Source organism: Trichosurus vulpecula, chromosome 2 (genome assembly GCF_011100635.1).
Source record: "Trichosurus vulpecula isolate mTriVul1 chromosome 2, mTriVul1.pri, whole genome shotgun sequence".
NCBI classification, from domain to species: Eukaryota; Metazoa; Chordata; class Mammalia; order Diprotodontia; family Phalangeridae; genus Trichosurus; species Trichosurus vulpecula.
The window spans coordinates 428639716-428662971 of record NC_050574.1 but is presented as its reverse complement, the minus strand read 5'-3'; the positions used below and the strand labels follow the sequence as shown (position 1 = coordinate 428662971).

The window sequence follows — 23256 nt, the reverse complement described above, 5'->3', positions numbered from 1 at the left end:
CCCTACCACCTGTTCTGCCCATCTCCCACTCTGGTTGGTCCTTTTGCAGCCCACACTGGGCTGTGCTCCTCTCTGCTCCCAGCTCCCTGCAATAGATCCTTCCCAGCAACCATTCAGGCTTTCCTGGGCTGGAGCCCTGCTTCCCTCTGCTATTTAGTGGGTTCTGCAGCTCTAGAATTTGTTCAAAGCTATTTTCTACAGGTTTTTGGAGGGATTTGTGGGAGAGCTTAAGCAAGTCCCTGCTTTCCAGCTGCCATCTTGGCTCCACCCCCCTCCAACACTTTCTTACTATAATTATTTAAAGAATGGTCTTACATTAAGTTAGCATATAGGAAATGTAAAATGTCAGAGCATTTCAGTAACACAAACAAGATTTGATTTGTACTTTGAGTAAATGCTTAGACTGGAGAGAGGATCTTATTTTACATGAAGAAATCTGCCCTTTCCATTTAAGTACAATTAATAAAATCAACAAGAACAAAGTAATGCTTCACATATGAAAGAAGATGCTGTTATGGCATCAGGGAGGTTTCCTCTAAAGGTGGGTTTGGAGCCTGGTTTTGAGGTAGGTAAGAGGCAAAAATTACAAAGAGAAAAGGAAAGGACATTTCAAGGAAGAGGAGGGTCATGGAGAAAGGCATTAAGGTGGGAATTTTGCAGGCCATGAATGTTGGGAAACCAGTTAAATGGATTGTCTTGATTTGAAATTCAGAGAGGTAGCTTCAAAAGAAGAGATGAGAGAGGTGTAAATGAACAATAATAGAAAGTTGTATGATAAGCTAAGCAGTTGGTTTTGTTCCCAGTGAATGAATTTGAACTCCTTAATTTCTGAATAGCATAAAATAAGTGCAGAAATTGTTGCTGGACTTTATCCCTTAGCAACCAGGTCATTATTTGTTAAGCTTCTTCTCCATTCTTGGCACTGGGCTAGGTTCTATGGATACAAATTCAATGAGTGAAACAATCTCTACTTGTAAGTAGCTTACATACTAATGGGGAAGATAACAAGAAAAAAATACACAGACATATATTCATATGTATTTATGTATGTATGATTATAAAGAGAATAAATCAAAAGTAGTTAAACACAACATATTTCGGGAGAGCGAGTACTAGTAGTTGAGATGTCAGTTTCCCCATATGTAAAATTAGGATATAACAATGATTCCCCAGAGTTGCTTCCATGATAAAATGAGACAATACCTGTAAAGAATTTTGCAATCTCTAAAATACTATATTAATTCTTGCTATTATTTTTTTATTAAATATTTCTTCAGGCAGCTAGGTGGTACAGTAGGTAGAACACTGGACCTGGAGTTCGGAAAACCTGAGTTCAAATCTGCTTTCAGACACTTACGAGCTGTGTGACCTTAGGGAACTCATTTAATCCTGTTTGCCTCAGTTTCCTCATCTGTAAAATGAGCTAGAGAAAGAAATGTCAAGCCACTCCAGTATCTTTGCCAAGAAAACCCGAAGTTGGGTCATGAAGAATCATACATGACTGAGCAAGAACAACAAATATTTCTTCATCGAAGACAAGTAATTTTATGTTAAATATGACAATGATTAGCATTATATAATTCACTAACTTGATTAACTCACATATTTTGATATTTGTTAATATCAGATAAATTTGTGTAATAAATTCAAATGTTTTATTGGATAAAAAATACAATATCTCAACTTTTTTCTATTTTTTAAAAATTGTTTCATAGAAGCTTATAACTCCTTATCCTAATTCAGACTGGTTTTCTTTCAGTTGTTCTACAGGTGTGCAGCCTTGTCCTCTACCCAATCAAGTTCATTGAAACCGTGAGCCTGAAAATTTACCATGAGTTCAACTGGGGTTATGGCCTGGCTTGGGGTGCAACTATATTTTCATTTGGGGGTGCCATCCTTTATTGCCTGAACCCAAAGAACTATGAAGACTACTACTAGAAACAACAGTCTCCAAAGAAAATATAAACAAGGGATTACTACATCTTTTCTAACTTATGATTTTCTAGAACACTTGTGGAGCATCAAAGCAGTTTGATCTGTTGACTTACAATCTTCTGCCCTTTGGCTGCTGACATTATAAACAGCTTTTACATATGTTTTGGGGACCTGCAGAAATTAGGAGAGCTGATTAAACCCAAGCAAATGCTGCAAGCTTCCAATATGTTAACGTCATTTTACTTAACAAGTGAAAGATTTATGTGACAGACCATTGTTTGAAAAATAGTGGGAAAAAATGCCCACATCTCCTTTTGCCTGCAGGGGAGCAGCTGGCATAAGCTCCATTTCAAAGTTTCTTAACAAGGACAAGGATTCAGCTGTCAATAGTCTTCTTTTGCAAGCTTATCCTAAGCAGTCACTGCATTGGTCCTTGGTCACTCGCTTAATAATTTCTTGAAGAATGATCTTCCCTTTAGTATATAATGGGAGTAGTGAATGTGACTGGTTAATGACTCAAATTCCACATTCAAGAATCTTCTAAGTGATGGGAGTTTATGCATTAGCAATCAGCATCTCCCTGCTAGTTGTGGCAGAGAAGAAAAGTCAAGACTTGGAGACATTTGCTTTTAATTATGTGGGTTAAGAGTTGTGCCTCTGCCATAACTAGCATAAGGGGAAAATGGAGGGCCTCTCCTTTTTTCCCGGGCAAGCAGAAAGGGAAAAAATGCATGTGTTGCATTTGTCCTAAATAATTTCTCAATCATTTTACAAAGATCGCAGTAAAGAAATGTGCACATATAACAAGTCTAATTCTTTTTATAGAAGGTGATCATTTAGTACAAATTGCAGTGATACATATCCCGACTCCCTTGCACATGACATCTATTACATATAAAACCCAATATTCCCTGTAGCAAAGTGGTTTGAGCACTCACCTTGTGCACCTCGTTAACCATCTTAGGCTGGTATCCCCCTCTTAGCTGACATGCCAAAATACATCTACTTAAGTTATTTGCTTAAGCATTTGCTCCCTTCAGGATGTCATTTTCAGGGGAATTTTCATTGACACATATGAAAAAATGTTAAACTGAGATGTGGTGAATTCTAAAATGATGTCCTAAAGTCATTCAAGCAAGAGTAGGTATTAGGATTATATTTTTTTTTTCATTGAAGCCCTTAAAAATAGAAGCTGCTCTTTTAATTTTAGGAACCTCAAATACCTAGGTGCTTTTGTTTTTTAAAAAGCAGAGAGAATTAAATATATATACACATATATGTACATATATATGTATATACATAGTCTGAGAATAGAGGACTAGGGTTCATCTGATAATTACATTGTCCTCTGAATGTAACCAATTGGCTGATGATTTCATGCCTTCAGCTATTCTAACGTGTTTAAAGTGCCCCGATTTCAAAACTTCATAGATTGTTTAAGTTAAGGGAAGTGCCAATGGAAGAAAGTGTAGATTTGCAACAAAGTTCGTGTTGCAAACTGCTATGTTTATTTCTGTTTAATGCTTTCTAATTTGGGTACTTAAATTAATTATGAACATATTTTTATATCACATATACAGTTCTAATATAAAAGTTAAAATACTTATTTTTGTTAACAAAGACATGGAAATGATATATCCTGGTTGGCCCTCTTGCCGGAAGAGACAATGAAAATCCTTTAAAATGCTCTAGTGTGCTGTTGTGTTCCTGATTCCACAGAGGGACTGCAGAATCCATTAACAGCATGACTACATCTCTAGTATTAAATGCATTGGTCACAGCTCACAAAACAGGGCCCATGCTTTCCAGCTTGTCATTGTTTAAGCACTGTTGCCAAAACAACAAAAAAAAAAAAAAACCCACCCACCACAGCTCTCTACTTTCCTGTTTAAATACAGAAACTCTGTTTGTTGAATTCTCCAGTACACATCTTGTAGAAACACAGATGAAATAAGAAATGGGAAGCGGAAGGCTCTGCCTTAGTTTCAGCAAAATCAAACCAACTGGTTAAAAGTGCCTGAGGATGTTATTCTTTGGAAAATGTGTGTTTCTGTGAAGGATTTTTAAGAGATGGGAGGAAATTTTTACTTGATTTCCATGAAAGGCATTCAAAAATCTTTTGAACCAGTTTTCTCAGAAATACTATCTGTGGCATAGACAGCTTTACAGCTAATTAGATATCATCATTGAGCAGCATGAAGAACACAAATTTTGTAGCGTTACTTAGGCTACTCAATCCCCCTCTATTGTGAGAGGATGCCTTTATTACTCTCAAATGACAGAACAGTCCTGTGGTGCTGGCATCAATCAATAAGGCAATTGGTCATCCAAGAGGATACAGTGTGCTGTTATACCAATATCAAATCTATACTTCTTATCAAGTGTTCATTCTCTGTCAGTATGATGAGCAAAAATGACAGAGAACATGTGTCATGGGCTAATTCATGCATAATTTCAAATTACTTGGTAGAGTTTTCTAATATGGTATTTTACAATGTATCTTCCCAGTGAAGAGCCCTGTGTTCTATTTCTACCACTACCAACATTTGGAAATGTTTTAGTACTGACCCACAAGTTCAGTGCAAAATACAAAACCTTAAGGTTTCTATGCACCCAATATGATATGCTTATGTTTCAGAATAAATACAACAAAAATACTTATCTACCTTATTCATATCTTATTTTCTCTTAGAAGCAGAATTATTTCCTTTGCACAAATCCATTGTTTATCTTCCAGTTTCATGCATGTGCACATGCACACACTCACACATTGCACACACACACACACACACACACACACACACACACACACACCCCAAGCAGGGCTAGTTATTTGTATTTCTAAAGCTTATCCTATTCCGTCCGGTGCTGACCTGTACAAAGCACCTCTCTTGGATTTCTTGCACAACTATGTTTTAGCTTTTGTAATTTCAACATGTAAATTTTAAAGACATAAATATAGAGAGACTTATGTATTTGAAATATAAATGATATATATGGACTAGCATGTAACTGTATATTATTAAACATGCAATGAAATGACTGGTAAGTGAAGTCTAATCTTATGACTAGCGATGTAATTTATTCAGACCGTATTTTTGTACAGAACTGTGCACACTAACCTATTGCCTCTGTGTCCTCTTTAATGCCTAAAACTGTGCCTAGAGATTTCATCTGTCTTTAAAAAAAATTAAATTTATTTCATGCTGTTAATGGTATTAGTTTCTCTACTGTTGTTGCATATTTATTTTATTCAAATATATGGTGTGCTTATTACTTAAATGTGAATTCATGGTAACTCATTTTTAAAAAAAAATCATCAATGAGAAAACTTTATCTGTTCTCTACTATGGTTTTATTTTGAGAATATACATGAAATTAAGAAGTTCACAACTTTTGTAGCTGACATGAAGTTATCATTATGGGAAAAAATAAAGATAAAATTGAGCAAATTGACACCCTACTCTGTTCTGCACTGTCCAGACTTCTGGGCTTTTATGGTCCACAGTGCATTTGCTACTTTTAAAAATAGATATATAGATAAATAGTTAAAGAGATATGGATATTTTTGTTTAACACATTTTTTTTAAAAAGTGTCCTGATTTTCTCTTCAAAATTATTATTTTGGGGCTCTCACATAATTTCCATTTTTTCTTTATTATCTGTGACAGAATGACAATGGAAAAATAATTTAGAGTCTTGGAAAATGATTTTAGCTTTCTCAGGGTGAAAAAGGGAGAAGTTTCATGTATCGTATAAGTATATATATACATATATATGTACATATATATGTATGTATATACTTTTATATACATACATACATACATATATCTATACACACACACACACACACACACACATATATATATACACCTATCTCTCCTGTGTGTATGCATGTATGTAATTCAATGTGCCTATAATCCATATAGGCACAAAATATATAAATATATATTTATGCATACACATGTATAAATATTTACACGCATACATGCATATGTTGTCCTACCTTACAGTTCTTGTACCTCCACAAAATGGACAGAACTTTTACTGGATGTGTATGCGGGGGTCAATTGAATTTTTTCCTATGAGATCATAGATCATCTGTGCACACATGTGTGTTCATATTTATTTATGGATTACATGCATATTATATAGAAATAACAAGATAAGAGGAGAAACAACAAGTATCCATTATATTTTTCTCTTTTGGGAATTACAGCAACAGGAAGCATTTCAATATCCTTGCCTATACTAATTATAATTTTTCTTTTTAAATGAGTTAAAATTAGAATTTCTACAGGAAAAATGGATATCTATAACTGTTGAACATACTTGGAATCAAATCAAAATTATTTCTATAATAAAAATTCACTTGGGCAAAAGTCAGGTTTTCTTTTAATATCAGAAATTTATTCATCTATTATGGAATAGAAATTTATGCATTAAAATTTATTTCACTGATTTATATAACGATCAAAATTTAAATCCAGGAGGGACCTCAATTGTTTTAATTGTATCTTTTCATGAACAACGATTTCGTTTCCCTCTCAACCATCCTCCACAAAGCAGTGGGAAAAAATATAAAACCTTGTAACAAAAATACATAGACAAGCTAAACAATTTACCTTATTTTCTATGTCTGATAATATATGTCTCATTCTGCATCCTGAGTCCATTATACTTCTCTCGGTAGGTAGCATGTTTTATACTCAGTCCTCTGGAAACATGTTTACTCATTATTTTGATGAGAGTTTTTAAGTATTTTCAAATTGTTTGTATTTATAGCACTGTCGTTATTTTATAAATTATTTTTCTGATTCTGCTCAGTTCACTCCGTATCTTTAAAAATACCATCTTCCCAGGAATATCTGAAACCATCCCCAGGAAGTGCTTTTAGATCATCTAGTCTGACCCCATCATTTTACAGGTGAATGAAGTTGGGTAAAAAATATAAATATGATTTTCCTAATAGTAAATTATCCTCTTTATATCTGTTTTCTTTGCACTTCTGAATTTGAAAGACATAAGTTTTCAGTTCAATGTTTTCTTCATCTTTCATTTTCCAGTTACTTAAACTATAATGGAAATTTTGACCTTTGGCTGACAATGTGATTGAGTAGAAGATTCTGAACTATTGGTATATCAGAGGTTCAAGTTTTTACTTCAGTAGCTAGTATGACTTTGAATAGATCATCTCACACCTCTGGACCTCATTTTCCTCATCTGTAAAAGGAAAATGTTGGACTAAATGACCTTTACATTCCCTTCTGCTGTAAATCAGTGATGTAACAAAAATAAAACATTTTTATAGTGCAGTAGATTCAACAAAGGCAACTTAACCTATGTTGTTTTTGTTTATCTTCATAGAGGCCTTATGAAGTGGGAAGAACACCTATTTATTAATTTACATTTAAGCTAATTGGGCCTCAAAGGGTCAGAATAATATAATAAAGCTAGGTCCTGATTAATTCAAATAATGAATCCCATGAAATGTTCACATTACTTGAATTCTCACTGAAATGGGCTGGAGCCAATTACCATACTTACATAATTATAACTTCCAAAAGTGTGAATTCAAATTCATGTGACAACGTCATTGGATTCCCTAATCAGGACATGAATTTTTTCAGTCTATACACCTCATTTTACTAATGAGAACCATACACAGTAAGGGTAGTTGGCATAACTATCTGGGGATGAATATGGAATCCAACCTCAGCTTTCCTTACTCTCTGTCCTATACTGTATTTGTTAGAACCATATTTCTGTAGCTTATTTAGGTTTATGTCATATTTTTCTTACCACAATCTTGGGAGGATGGCATTGTTGGCATTATTATGCCCCTTTTGAAGGAAACAGACTCATTCAGTTGAAATGATTTGCACCAGTACAGATAACTTGTGAATTTGCAGCTAATACTGGAGCCAATCTTTTCTCTCTCTAAATATATAGCTCTTTTCATGATCTACCCTGTACAATATCCAAGAACCAGAAGGAAGTCAGAGCCAGGATGGGAATTTAAATTTTCAGAGTAGAATACCCTTTCATGAAAGCAAAATATATTTTCAAAGTTAAAAATGCTCCCTTACCATGGCAATTGTTTTTGATATCTCTTCTCCCAAGTCAGTACAGATAAATTCCAACTCTATCAGTTGGCAATGGAAAATGTGTTTACTTTTGGAAAATCTATTGCTCTGCTTTATGGAAGAAGAATTATGGCTTAGTTATCAGGTAATACTGTATATTTGTAACCAGAAATTATAACATTATGTTGGATAGAACATTTGGTAAATTCATTTTAAAAGAATCAAATTCCAGAAAATTAATTAAACTGATAGTTCATCATAATATGAAATGATCAGCTTAAGTAATTCTCTCCACAAAGGATATCACAACTATCTCTGGCTTCATTGAGAAGTCATAAGGAATTACTTGAGGCTCGTAGTTATTAAGTGATTTGGCTAGTATAAATTTATTAGGTGTTAGAGATGGGATTCAAACATATGTCTTCCTGATTCCAGGTATTATTTAGCACCATGTGTTGTCATATAGGGAAAAAAATTGAATTTTTCACTTTGACTTTTTGTCCAAACTTCATGACTTCCTCTTATTAGCTCTGTTGAAGTGGGACCAGAAAAATGTAAACTAAGATAGAAAGGCAAAGAGATGAGATCATGTCTGGAATTCACTTTACTGTGCTTTGAAATATTTCTATAGAAAGCATTGTTTTAGTTCAACTTTCTTGTCTTTTTTAACGTTCCATGTATGTAAGATACCCACCGTACATTGTGGCTTAATTTAATAAAATAAAAAACAATAGAAAAGGCACCAAAGTTTTGTTGGCAGTAAAATTACAGAAGTCAGCAGCACTCATGACATATTTTCATTAGTTCTAAGGCTGACATGTCAGAATGAATGTAAAAATGATAAATGACATAGGATTTTAATTTTATTGATGGTGGAGACTTTAGGGGACATCTAATCTAACCTCCTCTTTTTACATATAAGGAAGCTGATGCTAAGAGAAATAAAAGGAAATTTCCAAAGGTCATAGAAGTTTTAAGTATGAGAGCTGAGATCTGAAACCACGTCTCCTGGCTCCAGATCCAAAACCCTTTTAATTACAGCATATTCAGAGAGGGTATCCCAAAAGTTTTAGGCTAAAAATGCATTAAGACTTTAGGGACACTTTTTTAAGCACTTATTTTTTTCATTATCTCATTTTGCCTTGAAGCAAGTCTGTGAGGTATTATGGGTGGTATTTGTCCCTGTTTTTCAGATGAAGAACTGAAGCTCACTATTTAAGAGACTTGCCTGTGATCATGTAGCTATTAAATCCTAGGGGTAAGATTTAGACACCAGTCTTCTGGTTTTAAAGTCTGGTTCTTTAACTACTGTACCAGGTTGACTTTTTGTGAATGGAATACCTAACACATCATAACAATTAAATTTATATTACAAGGGTGGATGGGATGTTATCCTCACCCCCAACTAACTTTATGTAGTCCCAAAATTTTGTCAGAGATTATTAAGTTTTAATGTGGTAGCAAGGTGCTAAACTAACTGTAATGTTATCAGTCCAGACAATGATTCTTTTACAAAGACTTTACAAAGAGTCACAAGTCAGACACCAAACAGTTATTCAGTACTTATAATGTTGTAGGCACTGTGGCAAAAGACAGTCCCTGTCCTCAATGAGCTCACAGTCTAATGGAGATTACACGCAAAACAACTATGCACATAAAAGCCATATACAGTAATAATGGGAGATAATTAGCAGAGGGAAGACAGAATTAAGGGGGAATCAGGAAGGACAAAGGAACGATATTACTGTATTATTTTTTTTAAATTATATTATACCCCAAGACTTCCAATTGAAAGCAGAAACGAGTGGTATGGAAAAATTATACTCCTTCCCAAATTATAGAAGGAAAGGGAAGTATAAAAGTGTGAGTGCCCAAGCCAACTTTTCTGCAAAGTGAAAACTGTTGGCTATATACAAAAATAACCTGTTATTATAGTTTAACCTAGTTCAACTGAGAAGGCTAATAAGTTGCCAAATGGAAAAGGAGGTCCAAAAGACCACTGAAGAAAATACTCCTTTAAAAATTAGATTGGAGCAAGTGGAAGCTAGTGACTTTATGAGAAATCAAGATATTATAAAACAGAACCAAAGGAATGAAAAAATGGAAGACAATGTGAAATATCTCCTTGGAAAAACCACTGACCTGGAAAATAGATCCAGGAGAGATAATTTAAAAATTATTGGACTACCTGAAAGCCATGATCAAAAAAAGAGCCTAGATACCATCTTTCAAGAAATTATCAAGGAGAACTGCCCTGATATTCTAGAGCCACAGGGCAAAATAGAAATTGAAAGAATCCATCTATCGCCTCCTCAAATAGATCCCAAAAAGAAATCTCCTAGGAATATTGTTGCCAAATTCCAGAGCTCCCAGATCAAGGAGAAAATACTGCAAGCAGCCAGAAAGAAACAATTTGAGTATTGTGGAAACATAATCAGAATAACCCAACATCTGGCAGCTTCTACATTAAGAGATCGAAGGGCTTGGAATGCAATATTCCGGAAGTCAATGGAGCTAGGATTAAAACCTAGAATCACTACCCAGCAAAACTGAGTTTCATGTTCCAAGGCAAAATATGGATTTTCAATAAAATAGAGGACTTTCAAGCTTTCTCAGTGAAAAGATCAGAGCTGAATAGAAAATTTGACTTTCAAACACAAGAATCAAGAGAAGCATGAAAAGGTAATCAAGAAACGGAAATTGCAAGGGACTTATTAAAGTTGAACTGTTTTGTTTACATTCCTACATGGAAAGAGGATGTGTATGATTCATGAGACCTCAGTATTAGGGTAGTTGAAGGGAATATGCATATATATATATATATATATATATATATATATATATATATGTTTATGTATATATAAGTGAATGTGTATGTATGTATGTATATATCTATGTGTATATGTATGTATGTGTATATATATGTGTTTATATATATATATATGTAAAAGAGAAAGAGCAGACACAGGGTGAGTTGAAGATGAAGGGAAGTTATCTAAAAGAAATAAAATGAAATTAAGGGATGAGAAAGCAACATACTGAGAGAGGGAGATAGGGAGAGATAGAATGGGGTGGATTATCTTGCATAAAGTTGGCAAGAGGAAGCAGTTCTGTGGGAGGAGGGGAGAGGGCAGGTGAGGGGGGAATGAGTGAACCTTGCTCTCATCAGATTTGGCCTGAGGGGGAATACCATACATACTCAGTTGGGTATCTTACCCCACAGGAAAGAAGAGGGAGGAAGATAAAAAAAAATAAAAGGGGGGGGATGATGGAGTGGAGGGCAGATGGGGGTGGAGGTAATCAAAACAAACACTTTGGAAAGGGGACAGGGTCAAGGGAGAAAATTCAATAAAGCGGGATGGGTTGGGAAGGAGCAAAATGTAGTTAGCCTTTCACAACATGAGTATTGTGGAAGGGTTATACATAATGATACATGTGTGGCCTAGGTTGAATTGCGCAGCTTCTTAGGGAGGGTGGGTGGGAAGGGAAGAGGGGAGAGAATTTGGAACTCAAAGTTTTAAAATCAGATTTTCAAAAACAAAAAAAGTTTTTGCATGCAACTAAAAAATAAGATACACAGGCAATGGGGCGTAGAAATTTATCTTGCCCTACAAGAAAGGAAGGGAAAAGGGAATGAGAGGGGAGGGGGGTGATAGAGGGGAGGGCTGACTGGGAACAGGGCAACCAGAATATAAGCCATCTTGGAGTGGGGGGGAGGGTAGAAATGGGGAGAAAATTTGTAATTCAAACTGTTGTGAAAATCAATGCTGAAAACCAAATATGTTAAATAAATAAATTTAAATTTATATATATATATATATATATATATATATATATATATATATATATATATATATATATATATATATATATATATATATAGTAAAAAAAATGCCACAATCCTGAGTTCTATAAACAGCTAAATCTGGGAGTTAGAAAGAGTCAACTTCAGAGTAGTTATAGAGAGAGATACCCCCTCTAACTCCCCCCCCACACACATCTCTCCATTCATGTAACTTTATCTCTCTCTTCACCTAAAATGAGGCAAGACAGGATTTTTTCCTCCTCTCACTCTCACTAACCACAGTATCCAGCAGGAACTTATCCAGATGGAGACACTTCATCCTCTAGTTTGAGATTCTATACTTCTGTAACTTCTATACATCTATATGGCTCTCCCTAACTTTGGGGTTCTAAGGGTTGTTTTGGGTTTCTATGGTTTTATTAATAATAAACTTCTAATAGACAAAAGCCTTCTTTGCCTTGGGGTAGAAGAGAGCTCTTTTTTGTAATCTGGGCTAGATGTTTTTGAACTCTGGATCCCAACCAAAAGTCTGCTCTCCTGTATAAAGAGGAGGCTGTTGGGTAGAGTTGGGAACAAAAAGGAATATTATACCCCAAGACTTCCAATTGAAAGCAGAAACGAGTGGTATGGAAAAATTATACTCCTTCCCAAATTATAGAAGGAAAGGGAAGTATAAAAATGTGAGTGCCCAAGCCAACTTTTCTGCAAAGTGAAAACTGTTGGCTATATACAAAAATAACCTGTTATTGTAGTATAACCTAGTTCAACTGAGAAGGCTAATACGTTGTCTTTCTGGGCCAAGGTTATCAGAAATTTATCAACAATTTTCTTTATTATGCCAGAGTTGGGTTGCATCATAGCCACCAAACAGATTTAATTCTGGCAGTCAAGTACTTCCAAATTAAATGAGTTTATTTTATTTTTAATTATGATTTGAAAAGTTGGTTGGAAAAAAATGGAAATAAAATGTCATTGAACTTTTAGAAGTTAAGGATAACTATCTAGGCACAAATATATTTTGAGAAAATAATATAAAGGTCAGAAAGAGTAAAATGTTCTCATACTGGCTTGGTCAGGGTAAATTTTGTCCTTAGTCCATTCCAACTCATATTGAGAACATAGATTTAGAATATTAAATATGGAAACCTGCTCTGTAGTGCATAGTGCTCTTCATTATCATCATAGTAACATTTATGTAGCTTTTTAGGGTTTGTAAAGGGCTATATAGCTATAAATTTTATACATATATATGTGGTTGTACATATATGTGTGTGTGTGTGTATTCTAATTTTGTCCACACAACAACCATGTAAGGTAGGTAGTACCCCATTTTACAGATGAGAAAATTAAGACTGGAATAGATTGATTAAGTGACTTTTCCACAGTCAAAGAGCAAGTAAATGTCTTAGGCAGAATTTGACTTCAGATCTTCCTGACTCAAAGTCCAATATTATGTCTATGATCTCTACACTTACTTTCCATTAAGGGTATTTCATTTAAAATAAAACAAAGGAACAAACACAGAATTTTCTTTTTAAAAAATATTTTTTTGTTTTCAACATTCATTTCTATAAGATTTTGAGTTCAAAATTTTCTCCCCATCTCTCCCCAACCCCTCACCTCAAGATGGCATGCATTCTGATTACCCCTTCCCTGAGTCTGCCTTTCTTTCTATCACCCCACCCCTCTACTCTTATCCCCTCCCCCCTTACTTTCTTACAGGGCAAGATAGATTTCTATACCCAATTACTTGTATATCGCATTTCCCAATTGCATGTCAAAACAATTTTTAACATTTGTTTTTAAAAGTTAAAGTTCCAAAATTTCTCCCTTCTTCCCTTTCACCCACCCTCCTTGAGAAGGCAAGCAATTCAATATAGGTTCATACATGTGTACTTAGGCAAAACATTTCCATAATAGTCATATTGTGAAAGACTAATGATACAGAGTGTCCCTAATGTCTGGACATATAGAAAATCTCATAAACATCTCCTTAACCATTTCACCAATGACTCTGTCTTGTTCAGCGATGTCTTTTTCTGGGGTATGATAAAGGAGAAGGTGTATCCAACGAAAATCACAGATGCAACACACTTGATTGAATGGATAAAGAGTGAATGTACTAAAATTGACGGCAATGGTCTTCTTTGTCACCAAAGTAAGATTCCGTAGTCTGATTTTTTTATGCTGTTTGCTCGTTTTACCAGCCAATTACTTGACTTTTAAGCTCCTTATCAAGGTAGGATTCTGCTTCCAGAGTGGAGAGTGCTGTGTCCCAAATTTCAAGGGTTTTGTGCAGTTGTTGCCAGAGATGCTTCTAGGCACCCCTAAATTTTCAGTTCTTCTAAGGTGGTATGATCAAAGGAGAAATGTTTACCCCTCTCTTGGCTTGTGCTCTGGTCTGTCAGTGACCACAAGCACTCTTTTCTGCCTTGGAACTGTGGGGAGGATTCCCTCTCCACAGCCACTACAAGCTCTGCCACACCAGCACTCCTCCTCACCCCAGGACCGCTACCCAGCACTACAACCCATAACCAAGCAGGGCAAAGCAAGACAATCCTGCCTCACCACCAGCAAAGAGACCTCTGAAATCCCCCTCTAATCAGCTGCTTCATCCCCCAACTGTGGCCTTGGAGCTCTGGAAGCAGCCGCCGCTGCTGCTGCCACTGCCACCTCAGGGCTGGGGCCAGACTCTGTCTTCTCTCAGGTCCAACAGAGTTTCCCCATTGACCTTTGACATTGTCTTTGGCATTTGTGGGTTGAGAAGTCTGGAAACCATCACAGCTACATTCAACCCTCTGAGGCCTGCTCAGGCCAGGTCTGTGACACACGGCCCATGTTGGATTGTACTCTGCTTCTAGCCTGGTGTTATAGAAACTCCCTGTTGGCCTTCCAGTTTTTTTGGGCTGGAGATTTGTTTCACTCTGTCATTTTGTGGGTGCTGTAGCTCTTGAATTTATTTAGATTCATTTTTACATATATTTGGAGGGGTTTGGGGAAGAGCTCAAGGAAGTCCCTGCTTTTACTATGCTGTCTTGGCTCTGCCTTAAAAGTAGAATTTCTAAAAAGAAGTCAAAGAAATAGAATTTTTAAAATTTGGGGGAGAAGTGTTTTCTTTTATGCCTTCATCACCTCACCTGGATATAGCTTATATATTCAATAACCTACAGATTAGTTTACCTGACACAAGTCTCTTCCTACTTGATTCCATCCTCCATTCAGCTGCCCAAATGATCACAGATCAGACCAGTTCATCCCCCTGCTCATTAAACTTAAGTGGCTCCTTGTGACTTCAGGATCAAATATAAAATCCTCTGTCTTGAAAAGCATTTTATAACCTGTCCTCTCCAACATTTCCAATCTTCTTACACATTAAATCCTTACCCCACTCTGCCTCATACTTTTTATCCATTAATATTGGACTCAATGCTATTTAAATAAGACACTCCATTTCCCAACTTTCAGGCATTTCCTCTGTCTGTCCTCCCTGCCTGTAATATTTTTCCTCTTGATCTCTGTCTCCTTACTTCCCTGCCTTCTTTCAAGACCTAGATATAAATCTACCATCTATACAAAACCTTTCCTGCTCCCTCTTAATTCTAGTGCCCTGTTTCTGTTGATTATTTCCAATTCATTCTGTATATAGCTTATTTGTACATAGGTTTTTACTTCCTGTCTCCCTCATTAGACAAGTAGTACTTTGTACCTTTCTTTGTAGCCCTAGCACTCAGTACAGTGCTTGGAATTTGGTAAATGCTTAATAAATGTTTATTGACTGACTGTCTGGAAGGGTAATAGGCTAATCCAGTGCCATAAGTGCCAACTAGCTGACAGCTGGAGATGTCAGTACTCCAATGTTCATTGATATTTTATATCTCATAGGGACATAGATAATACTCTCACCAAAGGCAAGGGGGATTTCATTCTAAGTTCTGTGGCATCATAGCTTTTTATTATTTTTTTTATTTTTTTAAGAAGGAAGGGGGTAGAATCTTGAACTCATTATCACTGAGTGACAGTCCATTTTTGGCCATTTCTAATATGGAGAGCACAGTTTTCAGTTCCTGCCTTTTAAAAGGACTCTTATTTTTCTTGGCCCTGCCTTTATTGTTATTATTATTGTGTTAATAGTTTAAAAGATGTATGTTTAAAAGTGAGCTAAATAAAAATCTGTTTTGAAAAAAGGGACTCATACTTGGCTATATGGCAGGAACATCATTTCAGTTTATAATTCAATGGTCAACTGCTTTGGGGTTCTTTTAGTGGGAGGTTTTAGATTTCATATACAACCATTTGATTTATTACAGCAAGATCTCAATGACTTCTGTGAAATTCTATTTAACTAAACACATTAAGAGCTCAGAATGAGACTTTATTAAAATTAAAAAGTTTAGATAGATTTTTCCCCATATGCAAATTCTGAAAAATAAATCCTCATCCTACATATTTCTAGCCAACTTTTAAGTCATGAAATATCTTGAGTTATTGTCCCTTAGAGTTATAACTGGAGGTAAAATTAGTCTTTTTTCCATCTGTCACTGAAAGTCAACAAACATTAGGACATGTTTAGCCTGACATTTGAGTTGGGAGAAATTTAATTGTGGTCCAAAAAATGACAATCCAGACTTGTATAATATATCATGTCATTTCTGAGTCACAAATGTGCTGAAAATGTACAAAACAGGAGGAAGTAGGTGAGACTTCTGGCACCAGCTTTGGTTGAAAGATTTTTTTTACTTCATTAAAGGGTCTGGAATTGGAATTTTGTTTTTGTTTCATTAAGAAAAATATATAACACTGTACTCACCATATGTAATAAGTTGGATGAGTTGCATACATAAAACAGTTAAGATGATTTACATATCAGCTAAAGCATAAACTACTACTTCATCAAATTTAAAACCAATAATATTTTGGGATTGTTATGGAGCTGACAAAAGTGCAATGAAATATACAACTGGAATCAGAGTGACCACAGGGAATACAACTTTGGAGGCAAAGGATAAGAGCTTCTCAAATGAGTTTAATTGTGTTTTTATTATGCCAATAAGTGACATCTTCCTGGCTTGTCTATTTACCTTTTCACTCCCTTCACAGAATGAACCCAATGTGTTTGTTTTATGCATTCTTTCCCATAGCCTGTGAACCAACTAAGCTGGGCTTCTATGTACCATTAAACACGACACCTTATCTCTTTTCTCTATTCTTTTGCAAAGGCTGTCTTCTATACATGGCAGTCACACCCTTCCCCCTCTACATCATTAAAGCTACCTTTTCCTTTATGATGCAGCACAAGTACTACCTGGGCAGCTAGATGGCACAGTGAATTGAGCTTTAGGTCTGGAGTCAGGAAAACCAAGGTTTAAATATAACCTCAGGCACTTACCAGCTATGTGACCTTGGACAAGTCACTTAAATCTATTTGCCTCAGTTTTCTTATCTGCATAATGAACTGGAGAAGGAATTGGCAAAATATTCCAGTTATTTTGTTAAAAAACAAAACAAAACAAAGGGGTCATGGACACCTGGTTGGACATGACTGAAACGACTTATCAACAACCAAAAAAACTGTCCCTCAAATGAAGGGATATCTGATGCCCTCACTGCTAGTGTCCTCTTCCAATTATCTTCCATTTAGGTACCTTAAAATTACCTGTTTTTACTCTCTTTCTATTTATCCTGTCTGTCCTTATTTATTTCATCATTTAGCTAGGTGGTTTGGTGGATAGATCTCTGGGTCTGAAGTGGGAAAAACATCAGTTCAAATCAAGCTTCAGGCACATGTTGGCTGTGTGATCCTAAGTAAGTCATTTAACATCTGTCTCATTTTCCTCAATTTTAAAATGAGGATTATTGTTATGTGAAACAAATAAAATGAAATAATATTTGTAAAATGCTTTGTATAGTACCTGGCACTTGGTAGGTGCTATGTAAATTTTTCTTTCCTTTTTTCTTTTCCTGATAGACTGTAAGCTCCTTGAGAGTGGAGACTCATTCTTTGTTTCTATATCCTAGTACCTACTGCCATTCTTAGCCTATAATAGGTATTTACAAAATTTTTATCGAATGACTGGTTCCTACTGTTTCTAGGCTACTGATTAGTCAGAAAACAGGGTATTATATGTGACCTCTGCTCTCAAAGCCATTCATTTAGATCTTTGACCATGATAAATGGTCAACAGACAAGGTTGAAGCAAACAATGGTGGAGGGGTTGTAAATGGATTTACCTAATGGCTGCCTGTGGGCTCTTTATCATATTGATGGAGGTCTCGGCACCTATGTCTTTGACTGGACTTTGAAAAATATTCTCAGAGCATAGAGGTTAATGTCTATGAGTTTATTACAGACTACATTAAGAACTCTAAAGCTGGAATCTTTGAAGTTGGATGGAAAAAATGAGGTCTTTTAATAGCTGAAATCTAGCATTTCCTTCAATGATTTAAAAATAGCATACTTCAAATGGGTGAATATGTTTCACCAGATTTCCAAAGGGGTCCGTGACATGCAAAAACAGATAAGAATCACTGGGCTTCACAGGAGAAAAATAAGTGTGCTATAAAATTAGTTCATAAACTTCTAGTTTAACTCTTGGTTCTCCAGAAGCAGCCTATAGACTATAGATAATATATGAGATGGAGCAAAAAAAAAATTAATGTTCCCTCAGAGATATTTGTTTAGTACTTTACATATTGGGGTGTCTTATACCTATGGGATGGACTAACATGCATTTGACTGTATGCATTTTCGGTTAAGAAATATTCATATTTTCTATTGAAAAAAATTGTTTTTTCTAAAGGAAGAATAGTATTCACAGTTGAAATATACTGAATATCCAAGGCAAAATATGGACTTTCAATAAAATAGAGGACTTTCAAGCTTTCTCAGTGAAAGGCCCAGAGCTGAATAAAAAATTTGACTTTCAAACACAAGAATCAAGAGAAGCATGAAAAGGTAAACAAGAAAGAGAAATCATAAGGGACTTACTAAAGTTGAACTGTTTTGTTTACATTCTTACATAAAAAGATAATGTGTATGTTTCATGAGACCTCAGTATCATAGTAGCTGAAAGGAATATGCATATATATATATGTGTGTGTGTGTGTATACATATATATAATAAACATATGTGTGTGTCTATGGATGTATATATATAGGTATATATGTGTATATATATGTATACATATATATAATATATATATACACATATATGTATATATATATACACAAAGGGCGCAGGTTGAGTTGAATATGAAGGGATGATATCTAAAAAAATAAAATCAATTTAAGGGATAAGAGAGGAATATATTGAGAGAGGGAGAAAGGGAGGGATAGAATGGGGTAAATTATCTCACATAAAAGTGGCAAGGAAAAAGTGGATCTGTAGGAAGGGAAGAGGGGGCAGGTGAGGGGGAATGAGTAAGTCTTGCTCTCATTGGATTTGACTTGAGGAGGGAATACCATACACACTCAATTGGGTATCTTACCCCACAGTAAAGAAGGAGGAAGAAGATAAAGAAGGGGCGATGATAGAAGGGAGGGCAGACGGGGAGAGGAGGTAATCAAAAACAAACACTTTCATAAAGGGACAGGGTCAAGGGAGAAAATTCAATAAAGGGGGATAGGTTAGGAAGGAGCAAAACATAGTTAATCTTTCACAACATGAGTATTGTGGAAGGGTTTTACATAATGATATGCATGTGGCCTATGCTGAATTGCTTGCCTTCTTAGGGAGGGTGGGTGGGAAGGGAAGAGGGGAGAGAATTTGGAATTCAAAGTTTTAAAAACAGACATTTAAAAACAACAGCAACAAAAAAAAGTTTTTGCATGCAACTAGGAAATAAGATACACAGGCAATGGGGCATAGAAATTTATCTTGCCTTACAAGGGAAGAAGGGAAAGGAAGATGGGAGGGGAGTGGGGTGACAGTTGGGAAGACTGATTGGGAAATGGGGCAACCAGAATATACTACATCTTAGAATGGGAGGGTAGAAATGGGGAAAAAGTTTGTAATTCAAACTTTTGTGAAAATCAATGCTGAAAACTAAATATATTAAATAAATTTTAAAAAAATAGAAAGTACAGCTTGATTTTAACTGAGACATGAAGAAAGTCAGGGAAGCTGGGAGGCAAAGGGGAGGAAGAAGAGAATTCCAGGCATTAGAAACTGCCAGTAAAAATGCATTGAGTCAGGAGATGGAGTGTCTTGTGTGAGGGACAAAAAGAAGCCCAGTGTCACTGATACACAGAGGTTAGGGAGGGGAATATGGTATAAGAAAACTAATAAGGCAGGGAGGGGGAGAGATTATGAAGGGTTGAATAAATGTTTTAAAAATCAGTGAAAAATAAACAGGATGGAATCTTATGTTATCTATATTTTTCAGTTCAATAAAACCAGTGTAACAAGAAAAAAAAAAAGAAAAATACTGAATAGCAAACAGAATTTACATGCTGTAAGGGCAATTCACATTATAGACACAAACCAGAATCTGCAAAATGAATTTCAGAATTTGTTGCTGCTGGCCTTGCCACAGAAAAGGATCTTATCTGACTTGGCCAGGTTCACAAGGGTAGTCAATAGCAGCATCAGGAATTAAATAAATTCTTTTGATTCCAAATTCAGGGTGCTTGATACTCTGATATTTTGCCTACAACTGACAAGATGTTAAAAGCATTGTCTGCTTTCTAGTTTTCTCTCAAAGACTTCCATTTAAGTTTTTGAATAATATGGTATAAGCATGTACAAGAACACAATTCATCAGGGTTCGGATGACTCTCAAGGTAATTCTGATTGGTAGGAAATGTACAGGGCTAGAATAATTGGCCACAGGAAGGGCACTTTCATTGTCCACAGCAGAGGTGTCATCTACATGCAACTCATGTGGTAAGGGAAATATGAAATAACTGAGGAAATAAAGGTTTGAAATCAATCAGTTTATTAAGCAATGCATACCAATTGCATAATAAATCAGGACCAGGACTCCTCAGCTTGGCACCGGACCCCAAATACAGAGGGAGACATGTTTTTATGCATTAAAGTAATTAATACAATATAACCCAGGATACAGGATAAGGTAATCTGATTTTAATTGGATGAAGCTTTCTGAGATGGGATGGGGAGAACAAACAGGTATAATTCCCAGAAACCAAGAAAAGAGGTGTTTCACTCTGCACCCTTCAAAGTGTCTGCATTCAATCAGAGAAACAAGGAAACAGTAACTGATTGATTGGTATGGGGCCAGTTTTCAAAAAAGACATATGGGTTGCTTGACATGTATAACTGTGAGAAAAATCTTTACATCAGTCTTACTGGATTTCTGATAAAAGTGGTCCATCTTCTCAGCCACACAGGGCTAGGTTCAAATAATGCAATAAAATTTTCTCGCAGTTCCCACAACTAAATAAAATTTTCTCTCAAGATAGAAGTTAGACTAGATTTATAACTGAATAGAAAGAGAACTGAGCTAGAACCAGAATTGAGTCATAAGATGGAATCAGTTTGGTTCACTCAGTTTCCACATTTCCACAGCCCCCTCTAGCATGAATTAATTATCTCCAAGTGAAATCTTTAAGGTTTATAATGTGCTCATGCTCACCCTCAATATTACATACCAAGAAAAAGGCAAAGGGAAACATTCTCTCATATAGCTTAATACAACCACCACAGGGCCCAAGAACAATAATGGTGATAAACCTTGCTAAATAGATTCTATATGTAAATTAAGTTAGGCTACAGATCAAAATGAGATTTCACAGTGGACTAATTTTGAGAGTGGAGATTTATGTGTCACCAGGTAACTAAGAAAACTCCAGCAAACATAAACACCATGAAACAAAAAATCAAAGCAATACAATCACGACAGTCAATATTAAAAAAGCATCAAGTCTCCTTGCATCCTAGTGACCTATTCCCAACATTCACTTAATTATCATCACATTTTGTCTTCAGTGCCAGATGTCCCATCTCATCTTCTGGTCCCTGGACATACTTTCTCTTGCACATTCTGGAGTACGCCTCATGTTTAGGACAGCTCTGAAGAAGTCTCTGCTTCTTTTTTGTTGAGTCAGATGTAGAGATTTCTATATAATTCTGTGAAAATCTGACAGTAAAAATACAATATAATTTAGTACAACCTACTATATTTAGTTTTCAAATAACTGTAGTTCATGTAGTGAAAATGAGTACAAGCTTTATGGAGATAACCCTATTAACAACACAGCTATAAGAAGAATATCAAATTAGGAGCCCATACTTTACCTTTAGAGAATTTCAGTTTGATTGTTCTTTTTAACTTGACTTAAACCTGTAAATGATTTAGGAATCTAGAAAAGAAACATGGGCACCTGACTTGTAAAATGAATAAGCCCTTCAGCCTTTTAAAATTACCGGGCAAATACTTTAAAATGGGAAAATAGTTTGACTTTCTTTACAATTATAAATACAACTTTATGAATAAAATCCTAAATCCAATTTTGAGAACATTTCAATAAAACATGCTCAAAGCCTGAATTTCTATACTAGGTACATTCTGAACTCAGTCATATACCTATGTATACAGATCTTGGGAAAAACAATCTAATCTAATTGATTTCATAATGTACTATTCCATTTAATTAGAAAATTTTTATATTACATCTTCATTTTATTATTTTTTTCTAATTTTCCCCTTAGGAGAATACCATCCCTATGCTATAATTTTACCACAAGTACCAAGTGAAATCATAAAGTTTTTCATACTTGCATCATACTATAATAACTCAGATATTACAGTCCAAATCTATTAATAGATTTAATACTGTACTTATGAAATATTTTTTGCTAACTTGTCCTAGTTATAAAATTTTCTATGAAAGGAAAAGCAGGGTTGCAGTTATAAAAATGTCAGGACTGTTCCCTCAATGGCAGCATAGATTGTCCTGACATATACTATAACAGGGGAAAAACTCCTTTACATTTGTTTAATTCCAAGCATGGGTCATATCTGACAGCCAATCATGTAGTAAAGCTCCACATCATTCCCAGGTCATCAAAAGCCAGGAGAAGCCAGGTGGGTAAATTTCTTGTTCAGAAGGGCAAAATCACAATAGGGAAACTAAGTTAAGATCTTACTTTAAGCCACACCAAAGTCTTCCCCCCAAATTGTTCCAAGAACAAATATCCACCTGTGGTGGCTCTCAGACTGAAGCACATGCCATTTTCTTACGTTGGCTTCATGACACTTCAGATAATTCTTCCTGTAAAGAAAACTCAAAACAATTATCGTCCCCAAACCTCTTAGTTTTAAATAGCTGTCTTAGAAACTTGCATTCTTGAGAAGAGTCAAATCTATCAAAGTTAGTCATCAAAGCTTTGGCTCTTATACCTGCCACCCTGGGAGTAACTCCACCGGTCATCTGCACAGCTCTGTTTCCATTCCGGCAAGAGGAAAGAA

At 35.5% G+C, this 23256-nt stretch overlaps 1 protein-coding gene across 1 annotated transcript in view; it reads left to right on the top strand.

Annotated features, from left to right (window-relative positions):
• The window catches only part of TMEM47 (transmembrane protein 47), a 49818-nt gene extending 44665 nt beyond the window's left edge, over window positions 1–5153 (top strand). Inside the window, exon 3 of the mRNA XM_036745040.1 lies at window positions 1760–5153. Coding sequence (XP_036600935.1) covers window positions 1760–1938 — 179 coding nt within the window. The 3' untranslated portion in view covers window positions 1939–5153. The remainder of the gene's footprint in view (window positions 1–1759) is intronic.
• The last annotated feature ends 18103 nt before the right edge of the window (window positions 5154–23256 follow it).